Source organism: Prenolepis imparis, unplaced genomic scaffold, assembly GCF_030444845.1.
Source record: "Prenolepis imparis isolate NDT839.2.m4 unplaced genomic scaffold, iyPreImpa1.0 SCAF_4, whole genome shotgun sequence".
Taxonomy (NCBI): Eukaryota; Metazoa; Arthropoda; class Insecta; order Hymenoptera; family Formicidae; genus Prenolepis; species Prenolepis imparis.
In genome coordinates this window covers 11,215,863-11,231,153 of record NW_028141162.1, presented here as the reverse complement: position 1 = coordinate 11,231,153, position 15,291 = coordinate 11,215,863, and the positions used below count along the sequence as shown (strand labels likewise).

At 36.4% G+C, this 15,291-nt stretch overlaps 2 protein-coding genes across 6 annotated transcripts in view; one reads left to right on the top strand and one right to left on the bottom strand.

The window, feature by feature from the left end:
• LOC145935685 (agrin) overlaps nt 1-15,291 on the top strand; it is a 495,549-nt gene that overhangs the window by 181,658 nt on the left and 298,600 nt on the right. For 4 of the 5 annotated variants that reach the window (XM_083037214.1, XM_083037213.1, XM_083037212.1 and 1 more), the window contains one exon: nt 4,309-4,341. The exons of the other annotated variant lie outside the window; for it this stretch is intronic. In XM_083037214.1, coding sequence (XP_082893340.1) covers nt 4,309-4,341 — 33 coding nt within the window. The remainder of the gene's footprint in view (nt 1-4,308; nt 4,342-15,291) is intronic. 5 annotated transcript variants of the gene reach the window in all.
• LOC145935697 (uncharacterized) overlaps nt 1-15,291 on the bottom strand; it is a 231,744-nt gene that overhangs the window by 121,099 nt on the left and 95,354 nt on the right. The gene's annotated exons all lie outside the window — the stretch shown is intronic.

The following is a 15,291-nucleotide window of genomic DNA, read 5'->3' as shown; positions in this document are numbered from 1 at the left end:
CGAGCTGAATGAGAAAGTAATTTTATGAAAAAAAAAAAAAAAAAAAAAGCTAAGATTAATATGCAATTATCTTGAGAATTAATGAAGCTAATATTGATTCTGTGTCCTTTAGACTCGCTCTTATAACGTAAAATTAAATTTAATTATTAAAAATGACATTGATAGACATATTTTAATATAAATTGAAAAACGACGCTCTCTTATTTTATCTCTAAATTAGAAAATAGCTGTATTAATAAATAAAATGTTATTATATTACACTACAATTTCTCTGTGTCTTCAGTGTTTTTCTTTACTTTCCTCATATTTTTTTCTAATCACATGCTCTAGTGTAATATAAGTTTTCTGTCGACTCGTTCTATACGGCAAAATGCCAGATCGAAATAAGGCAAGATTTATCAGGTTCGTGCTTTCCCCGGATGTTCGCACAGCACCTGATGTCCCTCGGTCGTCTATGACTGAATTTGTACACTTTCGCGATGCTCATGACTGTACTATATGCATAAAGGAATCTATGTAATACTAACAGCGGTATCATGAAAAATTAAACGTCTTCCGACGTCCATTGTTCTCAGGATTGTGAGCTCATTCTACATTTCGTCGGCAATCAAATTTTAATCTCTCTGCAGAGAAGACGCAGTGTAATGCGTAAAGACAGAATTCAGAAGTTCATTCGAGATGTATCTCGCCGCGAATTTTTAATTTTTAATACATTTTCGCTGATAATTTAAAATTTAATTTAATAAATAATCTTACAGAGTCGCGTTTGTAACTTCGTGATATGCATAAAAACCTAATAAATTTGTGAATGTGAGGAAATATTTAAAAGAATAAAAAAAGATACTTTTTTATATATCAAGTTCTCGCCATCTTTTTTCGCGCTCGCGTTTCGCGCGTCTTATCGTAGCGATCTCTCACGCGATCCGTCTTCGTATATTAAATAAATCAACATCTGCAATTCACTATTCTAATAAATATTCGTGAAACGGGCGGGAATACGCAACTACAGTCGTTGTTAGGGGTAATATTCAAACCGCAATTTCCCCCCTCCGTTAAAACTCATTTAACCCTCGATGAAGATTTATGGCCGCGCAATTCTTGGGAAGGAGTTGGCACGTATATTCAACAGATCTTTATTGTCGGTAGGATCATATTCGACCATCGAGATAAATCATAGCTTGTAGCCAGCCGGTCTCTTAGATGCACGCGATTGGCCGGCGTTGCCAAAGTAGAATAAATAGCATCGCCACGCCGTACGCGAGTGAGATGAATATTAACTCACGAGCGTTTGTCTTCCATTCTTGAATAATATTAAAGTTCGTAAACTTGACAACGGAATATTCTCAGATATGGATTCTAAAATTTGACCCATTCTATCGCTCGTTCTGACATTTCCTGCATCGTAAGTTTTGCATCGTTTATAAAAATGTTTGCCTATATAATTTGTTTAAAGAAGGGATTATTAATATCAATAATATTGTAATATATAAGAAAGTTACAAAATTATATTTAAAAAAACATAATATTAAAAATGTAAGGAAACTTAAACCATTGTAAATTAATGGAAGAAAAAGTTTCATGTCTGATTTATACTAGACTTTTCTACTGATATAAAATAAAATCAAATTTGTAAAGCGAAAATTATGTCACAACTAAAAGAACTCGTGAACGGGAAACAATACGAATGTGAAAAAAACATTTAGCAACTCATTCCGATTCAGCACAATAAGATTAAGTACTTTCAAAAGAAGAAACGTTTTTTCAGAAGCTCGACACCCTTCGAAAGTTACAGTGGAATTCTCAGCGTCGCTTTAGATGATCTTTGATGCAAACACTTTCATCTTCTTTCTCACCCTTGCTACTTCAGCGGCGGAAAAGCAATACACGATTTTCTCGCGTGTCAGCATCACCCTCGAATGTCGTCAAGGAGATGACAGCGTTTTAGATAATAAAACAAAAAAAAACCGGTGACGAAAAAAGGATCAATGAAAGAAAGAGCAAAGAGCTTTATCCGTAAGCGATCGTCGTTCGTGGGATATGGAACATAAAACAGATGGGTGTCTCGACATGTGAGGATAGGAAAAATGTATTTTCTCAAAAATTATTCTCCAGTTCTCACTTCTCTATCCCACCCGTCTCTATCCTTCCCTTTCGACTCCGCACGACGCCAGGACCCCCTCCCTCCCGCCACTCATGTCAGACGATCCCGCGCCTAAAGGACGATCCGTCCGCGTGCGAATCTTCTTTTTATCCGCCCCCGATAAATCCTCCGACCAGCGCGCCGGAGAGAAAATTTTCGCAGCCATCGGATCAGCGCTCGGGCAGAGCGCTGTGTATGTTGGACGGAATGATATTTCATCTCAATTCCACGCGAGGTTCACTTCGCGAGAAAAATCCCGGAAGTTTCGTAATGTACCTGATGATCGATATTAACGAAAAAATCCGAATCTTCGAGACGATAAAATACAAACGTGGCGGCTTGTTAAGGAGATTCAGACAAATGTGACAGACAGATGTACGATCGCTGAAAAAATCGATAAAATTGCTTGCAACAAAGTTATTTTATTATATAAACTTGGCAATCTGTATAAGTATATGCATCTTCTTTTATCTTGATAAAAATTAGCAATCTTATCTACATCTGTATATCACAACATGTAAAGTATCGATAATTGTACACGAAGAAATTTTGAACATTTTTGACAAGAATTATATTAGAAATTAATATTTGATTTTTAACTTAATTATTTAGTCATTGCAAAGTATGTAATGAATTATCGTATTTATAATAGAATTAATGCGGAATACATTTTAGTCAAAATATCTATTTTCCTATGCGTTCGTACCTAAGAATAGTGTGGTACTAAAAATTGCCCTCCATTTCAAGCTAGATGCTTCCATAATTCTCTGTGCTGAATGCCGGAAAGGAAAATGGCTGATCATTTGTTCGGCACATGTGGATAGCTCGCTTCTTCTATCATATTTCATAAGTTATTTTCCACATTATATGATTTTTCAACGATTAAATCAAGTATATATGTATATACATATAATTATATTTTCTAAAAAAAATTAGGCACATATATATATACATACACACACACATATATATATATATATATATATATATATATATATATATATATACACTTTTAAAAGGAAAGATCTATAAATATCTATAAATATCTCGGTTCGTAAAATATAAAATACATGCGACTAATTTTGTTAAAATTGATATAAAGTGACAAATCAGAAGAAATGGAGCGCTATATAGTTTTAACGGGACAGATTTATATCTTGATATTTGTGTATTAAACGAGTCTATAATTGTATTCTAAATAATATCTAACCTCATGATTTCCGTTTAATATAAAAATATTGAAATATAAATTAAATCTTTCCCATTAAAAGAATACAGTGCTTTATTTCTATATATTTCGTTACTTTATATCAATTTTAACAAAATTAATCGCATGTATTTTATATTTTGCAAATCGAGATATTTATAGATATTTGTTTATAGAAAGAGAGAGAGGGACAGAGGGACAGATGCAAAAGATCCCTCATTCTTATTTCTGTAATCTGATTTACACTATCTTTGATCCTGCGTTTCTAGAGGATATCTAACTGTACGCAAACTGTGAATACTCTGTATATATTTACATGCATGCGCTTGTGTAGATTGCTCACGCGCGGATTACACGTTAGTTTACGTTTACGTGAAATAATATGTGCGCAAGAAGGATCGCGTGTCTCTAACTAAATTCGAACATTTCGTTATGCAGCTGAAGTCGCTGAAACTGCGCTTAATATAACGGAATATAACGGAAATATAACGGAAAGAGACGTTAAATTAAATCGGATTACGTGCGTTGTATTGGCATAAAATAATTGAAGCTATTTGCAGAATACGACGTTTCTTCTAAATATTGTCATGTTAACGAAATCAATTTCACTAATAATGATACAAACATTGACTGCGAACTTCTTCAAATATTTATAAACCATATAATCTAATTCCGCTGAATTAAATTCTCAGATCAGCATTTATCTCTAAATAAATTAGAATAGCTAATAATATTAGCAGTTATTTCCTTGCAAAAATTATGAGGTAACTTTATAAAATCGATCCTGAAACTATCGATTGAAAGTTGATCTATATTTATATATTCTTTGATACTTTTTGATTTTTATTATTTAATCCGGAAATCGTCTCTCACAGCTTGATGTATCCCGAGTTCGAGTTCCATAATATACAATTGTCATCTGTTAATGTATACTAATAATGTTTTTTTTTTTTTGTTTCAGGTAAGGATCTAAATTTCGCCAGTAATAACGCGGGTGAGTGTTACATCTAACAATCTATACAATTATTATCGCATGTGCTATTTCTCAATTATCAATTCTCTGTCATCCTGACAAGAAAATGCAATAGAGTTTCCATGCAACCGTACATCACAATCAATATTAAGGCTCTGTCCTGTTTCTTGAATTTTACGAGATTCTTTTGTTATGTTATCGACGATTTACGATATAATTGAAGGAGTTATTTATAAAAAAAATATTTACGATTGACTGTTACCTAAATTCGACCGAAGTTATATATATATGTGTATATTTGCAAGATTAGTAATTTGTAATTAATAGTAATTAAAACAGCTGTATGCCGATTTAATTTAGCTTTGATAATTTCAAGATAATTTCTATGTACGTATATATTTATCTGCAGTATTTATATACTTTCTGCCGCAATAGCAATATTTCTAACAATACAGTTATATAGCATATGAAATTATTATTTTGTTTGCCTGTATGAAATTTGGATACTATCTGTGTTCCAACTTTTTAAATTTGACGCAATTTTCAAAAAATGCTGCATGAAAAGCGGCTCATCCTCTTTTAACTTCGTCTTGAGGGCAAGGAGAGCCAATTCGTTTAAATCCCATGTAATTCGCCAAAGATTCCCGTACGCGCGCGCACCGCAAGTCATATCCGGTAAAGGAAAAGGTATTCTTTCGCGAAGCGATCCCTACTGTCGGTGATGTTAAAGGGGCCGGTCTTTCATGGGGGCTCATCGCTCGCAGAATCAGAAGAAGAAAGAGAGATCGGGAAAGCGTACCGTCGAGATAAGGCAGGCAGGTTGCAGGCAATCTAGCTGATTAGGCTCCGGGATAGTAATCCCGTAGATCCCCGACCATGCCGCAGAATCGTTTATCCGACTGCCTTCGTCGTGTATCAGGCGAAGAAAAGGGAACCAAGACTGTCGAGCGAGAAAAGCGACGTCCGTTACATCGGTGCCATGCCGAGGAGATTAGGATTCTTCGGGAGAAGCTCGGTAGAATTGAGAAAGGGGGGTTTCCTTTCATGCACCAGATCGTCGATACGTGTATTCGTATGTTACTCTCGTCGTATCTTTTTTCGCTTCTTTTTCTCGTTTCCATATTGCGTGTTCCTTCGATAGAATCGTAAACTTTTTGCGACAGTTTCTATGAAATATGCTACGAAATCACCACACAATTTGTTTCGATTGCTGCGAGACTTACAACGGACCCTCGTCATCTTTCGTTCACTGGCCGTTCGCTTCCACGCAAACATACTTAAAAAAGAGAAAAAGAAAACGCAAAACACATATATAATTTTGTCAATTTTTCATGTTGATTCACGGTAATTTTTTTTTTTTTTATTTATATCTGTAAGAGAAATCGAAATTCGTGAAAGCTTTCGTCTCCGGGATGAATTTATGGCGAAGAAACGAGACGAGACGAGAAGAGATGTGCACGAGCAAGCAAATAAATAAATAAATAAATATATAAAATCCGCGTCGCGTACACACACGCGCGCACGCATGGCCGGAAATGAATTGACCACAGTAACTGGCGTTCGTGTTGCAAGGAAAGTAGAAAACGCATCGTATCAATTTTGCTGGCGCCGAGTTTGCCGCCCGCGCTTTTTTACTCTCGAGCAATGCATTTAAATTATTTATAATGGGACTGCTTTTTCAATCTACGTCAGCGAACGGCAGTGAATGGAAGAGCAATGGCAGAAAGATATATATGTATATATATAGGATGATCCCCAGAGTAGAAGAGTAAGATAATTGTTCGAAAAATAAAAGAATTGCAAAATATATTTCCAGTTTTTCAACTTTTATATAAGAAGATGTTTCTCCATGACGTTGTAAATAATTTTTACATAGTTTTATCATAACAGCTTAACTTGAGACATGATATTTTATTTTGAAGATATTTTAGTTTGAAAATATAGAATACAATATATAGAGAGTTATATAAAAAATTAATATAATAATATAATCAAGTTGAAAATACAACATACATACAAACACATTCATATATATTAAATATATGTATATGTATATAAAATATACATATATAAAACATCTTATTATATAGAACTTCAAATGTCCGTGAAATGCGTATAAATATAAAATTGATTAGAAATTTTAGATCAAATATAGCTGATAATTTATCGCGATCAAAAGAATCATTAATAAATTTATCGATTATGTTTCTCTCAATTAAGAAAGAGAGTACCTGAACTTTTAATGCTTTCTACAAGATTTTCTACAGAAAATTCGGCGATGCAATGTAAGTTATATTTAAAAATAAGCATGTCTGTTTCATCTTTTTTTCGCCGGACAATTTGCCTGAAAACGCTTTCTTAATTAAAATAAATGAAGATAAGATAATTATAAAATAAATAAAATATATATTAGATTGTATAAGATTATGTAATATAAAAATGCTTTCGGTTTTTATATTACATAATGTCATATTTGTTACATTAGAATTTTGCGCGGGCTCGAAAATAGTAATAGAATTTTCGAAAAAAGAAAGCCGAGTATACGAGAGATGCCACATCCGCCATGTCCAATGTAGGATTATCGGGGTCGACTAAGGGATTTTAAGGGGATGACGTGGGATTGGTTCGCAAGAGGTACGCTGCGAGGCTGTCGAGGAAACCTTTTGTGTCTCTATACTATAATTATTACTCGCAGGATCGCCGATGGTTCAATAGTTTTTCCTACATCGCATTCTACAAAAAGCAGGCTGTAGATATCAATTATTACAAGTTGAAAGCATATACTTAAGAAATTTTATAATTAATATAGTTTAATGATCTTTAACATATATAACAAAAAATTTCTTCAATAATCTGTATTGAGGAAGATTAAATATGTTATTTAAAGAATAAAAAAAATACTTAGTTGTTTTCAATCACACATTTTGCTTAGATGTAAAATATAATATTTTCCATTTTTGATTTTCCAATACACAGATTCAATAAACCGAGAACAGAATTTAATACAAAAAAAAAAAAAAAAATATGCAAATGAAAATTAATAGAGCTTTTTCTATTTAATCTCATTTTATAAAACTTTAAAATAGTATCTTTTTTTGTAAGTTTTATTCAATTTGTTGAGAAATCGCTAAAATCGAACCAAACGATCTCTGCGTGACCCTTCAATTAATGCAATCAGAGTTAATTAGTCGCGCGACTCAATTTCCCATTTTTTTCTCCTGCTAACTTGCGGCGGCCAACCAGCCGTGCGCAGCGACCCCCGTAAAAAAAACCGCTCGCTTGCAATTTCTCGTTTTCGGTGGTCGGTTTAATTAGAAGGCAACGGGCGTTAAAGCAAACGAACACGCAGCCATTGTGTGGCCTTTTCCTTTGCCTGTCGCACAAACATTGTCCCGGCACATTCGCGATTTTACCGCAATGTCTTTGAAAAATTAATTACAGATATCGCAATACGCGCCGCCGCATAATCGGCAAAATATCTTCAATCTTTGTGATTCTCATTTAAATTTCCTTAAATCAAAATTTTATTTATTTTTACGACGGGTAGATTCGACGATTTGAGCTGTTATAAAGGCTCAAGTAGTAGCGATCGTATATAAGTCAGACGCGGAAATATTCGCTGCACTCGACACGAGAGTCTCTGTTGCGTCCGGCATTTCTAGACTTCGATAGACATCTAGAATGTGCTTGAATCAATTGTAAATTCTTTTTGGAAAATGTGAGACCGAACGAGGATTGTCGCGATACGTGCATTTTCCAATTAGTATCTACATATTGCATACTGCACATTTGCAAATGAACAAAATTATGTCACGGTAATTAAACTGAAACGTTTGAAACGAAAGAATGTTCTACGGCACTTGCGGAAATGAAAATACAGGGAAAAAGAGAAATGAAAGTTGAGCGTGTGCAGATAGAGTGTATTATAGTTTGGCCGGAAGCGGACGAGAGTGCTATTGGCTGCGCCGTATCGTGTAACACGATCGCAAAGGGTTCGCTTCCTCCCTCGCATGCCGGTGACATCGAGCGGATTTGCAGGGAATTGCGGAAAGTGCAAAGCGGGGAAAAAAAGCGGCAGATAAAACACGATCCGAACCACCTGGCGGCAAAGGGGGAGAAAGTGAGAGAGAACTGGGGAAAAGAGTGGAGAAGGGAAGAATGGAGAACGTGAGATGTATGAGGGGACCAAGGGTCGCGCATGGGCGTATCGGTCGAATTATCGAGTGGTACGTTACGGTTTTATGCAGATTCGCCAGAAATGTCGGGGCAGTTTCGGAATTAATGGCGGCCGGACAAATGTTTCGCGGTTTTTCTGCTGAATTATCGTGCCCCCGGGCGCAACATAACGCGCGCCAGCCTTATACACATGTGTGTGTATGTGTGTGTGCGTATGCTGCGAGGAGCTATACGTATGTACACAGTCTCCCATGCATACCCCTGTATATTGCACACGTGAACGTCGCGAACATCGCGACATGGTACGCGTACATGCGCCAACGGCGGAATCGGTTTCGGGTAATGTATACATTACATGCACGGTCGCCGCGCGACATACTCGGTTACAAATGCCGGTATAATGCCCCGGAATATGTGTCCGTTTTTACCTAAAGCTTCCCAAAGTGGCCTGAAGCCCGAACGCGACGAGGGCACACGGTGCTTTGAAAATTTCAAACGATGATATATTAAGAGCTGCATTGATTATTCATCTAATTCCGGATTCTTTCGATTACCGATAGTTTTATTTCAAAAAAGAAAAAATGACGTAGAGAAAAGAGATATATTTTTTCGATTCTTCCGTCCCCATTCTGGCATGATATTCCAACTATTCACGTTCTGTGCTTCCGTTTCTTAAGTATTACGTATATAATTCTGATTGCATTTTAATGCATATATTTGCTTGTATTTTATTTTGCGTTTTATTTTTATTTTACTTTGATTTTTTTACGCTGAATACTTGAAAGATTTGTATGTTTCTATGTGCATTTTTAATCACATATGGATATGGAAAAAGTTCTTCTTTCATTTTTTATCTATTTTCTAAATATGAAGCTTACATCACACACAACAGTATGCTAAACGATATAATAGAGAATCTATTTATAAATAAATATATATATATATATTTTTTTTTATATAAGAGATTTTTATTATAAGTATTAGAGAAAAAAAAAATTTGTGAAAAATGTATTGCAATAAGCTTAAAAAAATAACGAAATAAAAAATTTCAATGAAAAACTGCGAGCAATATTTTTTTTCAATTTTAGAATTAACAAGTTATGTTGAAAATTCAACGTTGATTTGCAGCGGTTCATTTCAAAATAGTACATATATACGATATGTTTTTAAACAGAAACATTAAAACAATATGCGGATCAATATGGCGAATGAATTTCATCGCGAGATAACATCGTTCGCTTTCAACGATCAGATCACTTAAATTAATTTCCGATCCCTTTTATCCCGAAACTCCACTAGTGGATCACGCGTATTATAGGATATACGGTGGCGTCCAATAGCGTCAAAAATCGCTTATGTATGAGCATTACCGGTAATGTATTACGCATGTGGATATTCCGCGTAAACCCTACCAAAGAAAAACCACATGGGAGAAATGCACACATGTTCTATATACATGAATAGATATTGATAATGGATAATGATGTCGATAATACGATGTGCTGGCGTTGCGTTCTTTTCTCTGTGTGACCGGTTTTTTTTTATATCTCTAGAGACGTCGCTGGTGGAACGTCGCGTAACAAAGCATATCAGAAAGTATGACACGAAGCTATTTTAAAGTATTGATATTAATTGATAATTAAAGGATTAAAGTTAAATTAATACTTGAGTTAAATTAAAACTCTCGTCTCTTGTTAATTGAATTGTTTCAATTTACGAGACACTGTACACGAAACAACGCGTAATAACTGACGTACCGTATATACACACGCAAACGTGCGTGTTTGTCAATTTGTTAGTCGGATGCTTCAACGATCTATAATATGCATGCCCTCGCACAATTAATCGAGACGGCTCGTTGGGACGGAACTTAATTCGCGCTAATCGCTCGAGCTCGAATTAATTTTGGTTTCCTTCTCGTCCTCCTCTCCTTCCTCCGCAACCTCTTCCTACTACTAGCGTTTAATTCAATTCGTCGCCAGCAATCAAGCTTGAGTGTTCTATACCGGAAGTTTCCGCGTTCCTTCCTCCGACTATCTTATACCTATTCTCTCTCTCTCTCCTCCTCTGACTCTCTCTATCCCTCTCAATATATATCTACCTATCTATCTATCTCTCCTCTATTTCTATTCTAGTCCTCATTTCCCCCTCTTCTTTGTCCCATTCCTCACTCTCCATTTCTACCCTCCTTCGCATCATTCCATCCCATTCTCTTGCTCTTCCTGTTCGCGCAACTTTGAGTTTCGTGTTTCCGGACGAAAACGAAGATCAAGAGAAGAACAGATGCGGCTGTTAAGGCTAGCTATGGTGGTAGTGCGGTTAAACCGCGTCCGGAATTACCGTCACAGCCAGTCTAAGACTTCTCCTGCAGACTTCACCTTACAACAGATTTAACACGTTCCTTGCCGAATTGCAAGGCAAGAGAATCCGACAATTGTCTTCACAACTAATATTTTATATTCCAATGTATAGTCTGCGCTACATTGGTTTTTTTAATCGATATTCGTAAAGAATCGGAGAAAAGCTATAATCGTCGTCAATAAATGAATAAATGCCTCGACGGCTTTCGAATGAAATCTGTCGTACCTTTAATCGGCTCGAATATATTTCAAAGGTTTTTTTTTTATATAAAACGTTTTTTCTTTTATTCCTTTTAAAGCTGTGAAATCGGTGGATTTGTGTGGAAGCATTCAGTATTTTTGACATTGACATCAATTAATCGATCGACGGCGTGATTGATCGCTTCGCTGACGGTCCTCCAAACCTGGTCACGCATCTCTGCGGTCGCTTTCTCTCTCTCTTTCTCTCTCCGCACGCGATGGAAACCTTAAATGAAACCTTTCACGCGGCGTGACCGATCATGTCACTGGTCGCTGTCATGAACGATCAGCGTATTCTGGTAGGGCAACCAAATCAGTCGCATCGCCACTCGAGTAACGCGTGTCGCTTTCAATAAGCCTTCACGCGAGCGTGTAACGTCGCGCTGTTTATACGGGGTTATCGTTGGCTTCCCCTACACGTTCATTTTGATATCGACATCAATTTTCTCGTTCGTAGCGTGATTGAGAGACGCGTCGCGTTGGTAAATATGTTTATTCAAAAATTTATCGCGCGATTTTATCGATATATATCTTGTAAAGGAAATCTGTATTAGTGTGATTTTTTTCTCGATTACTTTAAGAGGATTGTAAAAGTACGCGACGATACAGAATCAATTTGTAGGTATTATCTTTTAAACGACAATTTGTATACGAGAGACTGATATAGAGCTGATCGACTCAGATTTGTACAATATAATCTTCCCTCGCAATATATCGTGCCGTAGAATTAATCGTTCTTGTGCCTACGGAAATGCTGGATCGACATTGACGAGAATACGGTCGCTGACAGTTTCATTTTTCTCGACAAACGCCGAGTATTAAGGGATTACGCGTCGCAATATGTTTATTTAAAGCGGGCGCGACTCGCTTCGCTGGTAGAACTGAAAAACGCAACGATATTTATTCTGAAAAGCGGGTTATCGGCAGTCATAGATTTATATGTCCGTGCATGCAACGGACCGATAACTATTCCTCCATCCCGGTTAAAAAATCTCCCTCTCCCCTCCCCATCCTGCGTCCCCTCCGTCTCCCCTATATAACCACCATTCCACTCAGAGTCCCTTGATAGTGCAACATTTATATAGAAAAACATTGTTCATCCTTGTGGCAAACTGTTGCCATGCTATTTTTCATCCAGATGAATGCCAGTTGTGCCGATGAGAGTCGAAGGCTCGCGCTTGATATATTTTTCAGTCTTGCGCTATTTATAAAAGTTCGCTGTTTTTCGTGCGCGAGCGCTACAAATCATCACTGTCAAAACTGTACGTGTATGTGGGATACGATAAATCATAATATCCGCATATATATGAGTGTAATGGAATAAAAATCGCAGTCGCATCTTTTATTTTGAAGCTGATGACAAATGTTTTTTGTCCCGGAGTTATAATTATTTTGAAAAATTGATACGCGGAGTTTTACATCATGAGCTTTTATCACTTAATTATCTCGCAGTTGACAGATTACAAACGTTGCATGCTTTATTAAAATGAAAAAAAAGCCGACAAAATTTAACAAAGTATTTGCAAATGTAAAAAAAGATATAAGCTGAAAAGGTTACAATTTATCACGGAAAAAATCGCGTTGTGCGAAAAAAACAGAAGTCCACATGACTGAAATCTGAAAACTTACTTTAATGTGAAATATATACGTTGTAAGAGAGACGTCTTCGATTCATTCGATAGCCATCGGAACGGCTATTGGAACGGGTGATGAAACGGATCGTTAGTGACGATTTTCGCTGACGGTCGGAAATCCGGTCCGACGATTTTGCGCGTTTTTATTTAAGGCGAAGATTACCCGAGGGATCCGAGCGTTTTTAGCACGGCAATTCTTCAAACGGCGAGAAAGAAACCGTATGCCGGTGTTCGATGAGCCACGGAAAGTTATCGGGATATCGACTAGATTTAGAACTCCATAAGACGGGGAGATCTACGTGTGTGTCCCGGAAGCTGGATACCCGGCCAGCCTCGGTTCCTTATATCCGCCACTGAGGCTAATCTGCGATCTGAGGCAATTCTGCGCGAATTTCGTCGCGGAATAGATACGTAACTTCTCATAGCGAAAGAATCGAACGATATTCGAGGACATTAAAAAATGATTCCATTAAATGCACATCAAAAACGCATAATAATTTTTCTCTTTTTTAAAATCTTTTTTTAATGTCTCTGTCTAGAATATTTAAAAAAATTTATTGACTGACTGTATGTATGATTTTTTCTCGATTCAACTTTTCTTTACTAAAAATTAAACGCGGGAAGATGGCAAATAAATAATTTCTCACACAAATGTATTTGTTTATACTATAGATAATAAATTCATATTGTGACTTGTGAAATTCACATTTTGACACGTAAAAGTATCTATACACTTTTTAAATTTACGACGGAATAGAACGATGCTCAACGATAGTATTAAATAAATGGAATATCGAGCGCGGTCGATACTATTCCGTGTATTGAAACTGTGTAACAATTTCAATCGGCTTTGACATCGACGATGTCGGATCTAGACGATCACCGGCAAGTTTTCAAAAATCCTACACGTGTATATTCGATTCAACTAACTATTAAACGATATTCTTCAAAGTGTTCGATTTAAAGACATTTGCTAACATTGGGAAAATTATGTGAAAATTTTTCTTTTAATTTATAAAACTATTTTGTAATGTTTTTGTAATGTCTACTGATGGATATTTATTTAAACGCAAAGTAACAATTTGAAAAGTTAGAATTCTCCATTGATTTTCGAGATAACATCGAAATCGTTTCAATACAAGAAAAGTCGTAAAGTAAAAGAAAAATTTCACTTAATTTGCAGCGACTTGAGAATGAACTTCCCGCGATAAATTAAATTTGAGATTGTTGTGCCTCTTAACTGGACCATCGATAGCGCAGCGAAAGGTTGTGCTTAAGTGAAGGAAAGAAGCATTTTAAAACTTTCGATCTCTCCTACCCAGGAACTAGCCTACCTCCCTCTGGGAACGATATCATGAAAGAGCAATTATACCAGAGTCGAGCAATCTCTAAAAGGCTGCCAATTTATTGCGCTTGTCGGGCCTTTTTTTATTACACCTTCGCTGTCATTTGTTCCTCATCGGGCGATCTAAATAAGGGTTTGTAACGTTAGCCGAGCTTGATAACCAAATATCGATCATGCTTTAACGAGCTCCCGGAACACGCACACCTATGACGTGTCGCCCTCGCTTTATCTGCTTGCTTCAGGCAAGATCGACGATGCTCGATGTGGTAGCTACATGTGTACCGTACCTTGTAACGCACGGTTTGAATTAAACTACCACCACTCGCGAGAGAGAGAGAGAGAGCGAGTAACATCTCATTTCTTGTAATACGCACATATAACGACGCGATTACGTAACTCTCGCGGAATTTAAGCGCGTGTCTATCATTCCGCTTTATTTCAAACAATTCCCTGGCATATTCATTGAAACCGCAATCACGAAACAATTTGTAATTATTCCACATGTATTTATTTCATAATATGTTATTATGCAAATTACCATAAAGCTTAAAATCGTACAAAAAATACGATATAGGTATAGAGAGTAAAATATAATTTAAATTACAACGCGAGATTTATATTCTGCTTTATATTCTATAATTTAACAATGTTTTAAAAAATGTCAATATAAAATATGGCAAATAAAATATATATATTTTTTGTGCGCAAGCTTGATTATGTATATAAATAAAGATCTCTCCTCTAAAAAATTTTTACCAGTAAATCTTGCGGAAAAACTGAATCATCACACATTAACGCAATCGCATGTACTATTCGAGAGGCAATCTACTCTCTTTCTTGAATATTTACGGAGCTACTCATTACCGTAATATTTCCATAACGCTTTACACGTGTACATCTTAAGGGGTAACGCGGGGAGAGTTTGCTTTCGTATATACAAGTTTCCTCGTCAGACCTGCGGTCTTATTGCGCCGACCGATGGTGCGATATACTTGATCGTATATTACAAACTTTAGTCGTAACTAAGGCCGCGCTTTGCCGCGCGTTTGTTCAACAAGAGCCTAAGATCCGGGATTGCCGGAGGCCGCACCCGCTCTGTGTATATGTGTGCATATATGTATGTGTGTGTGAAAGGAGCTCGAAATTTCAGTCCCTTTCCTTATTACGCGCGTACGAACGTACGTTCAAATGGTGCATATCCCGTATACGTGTAATT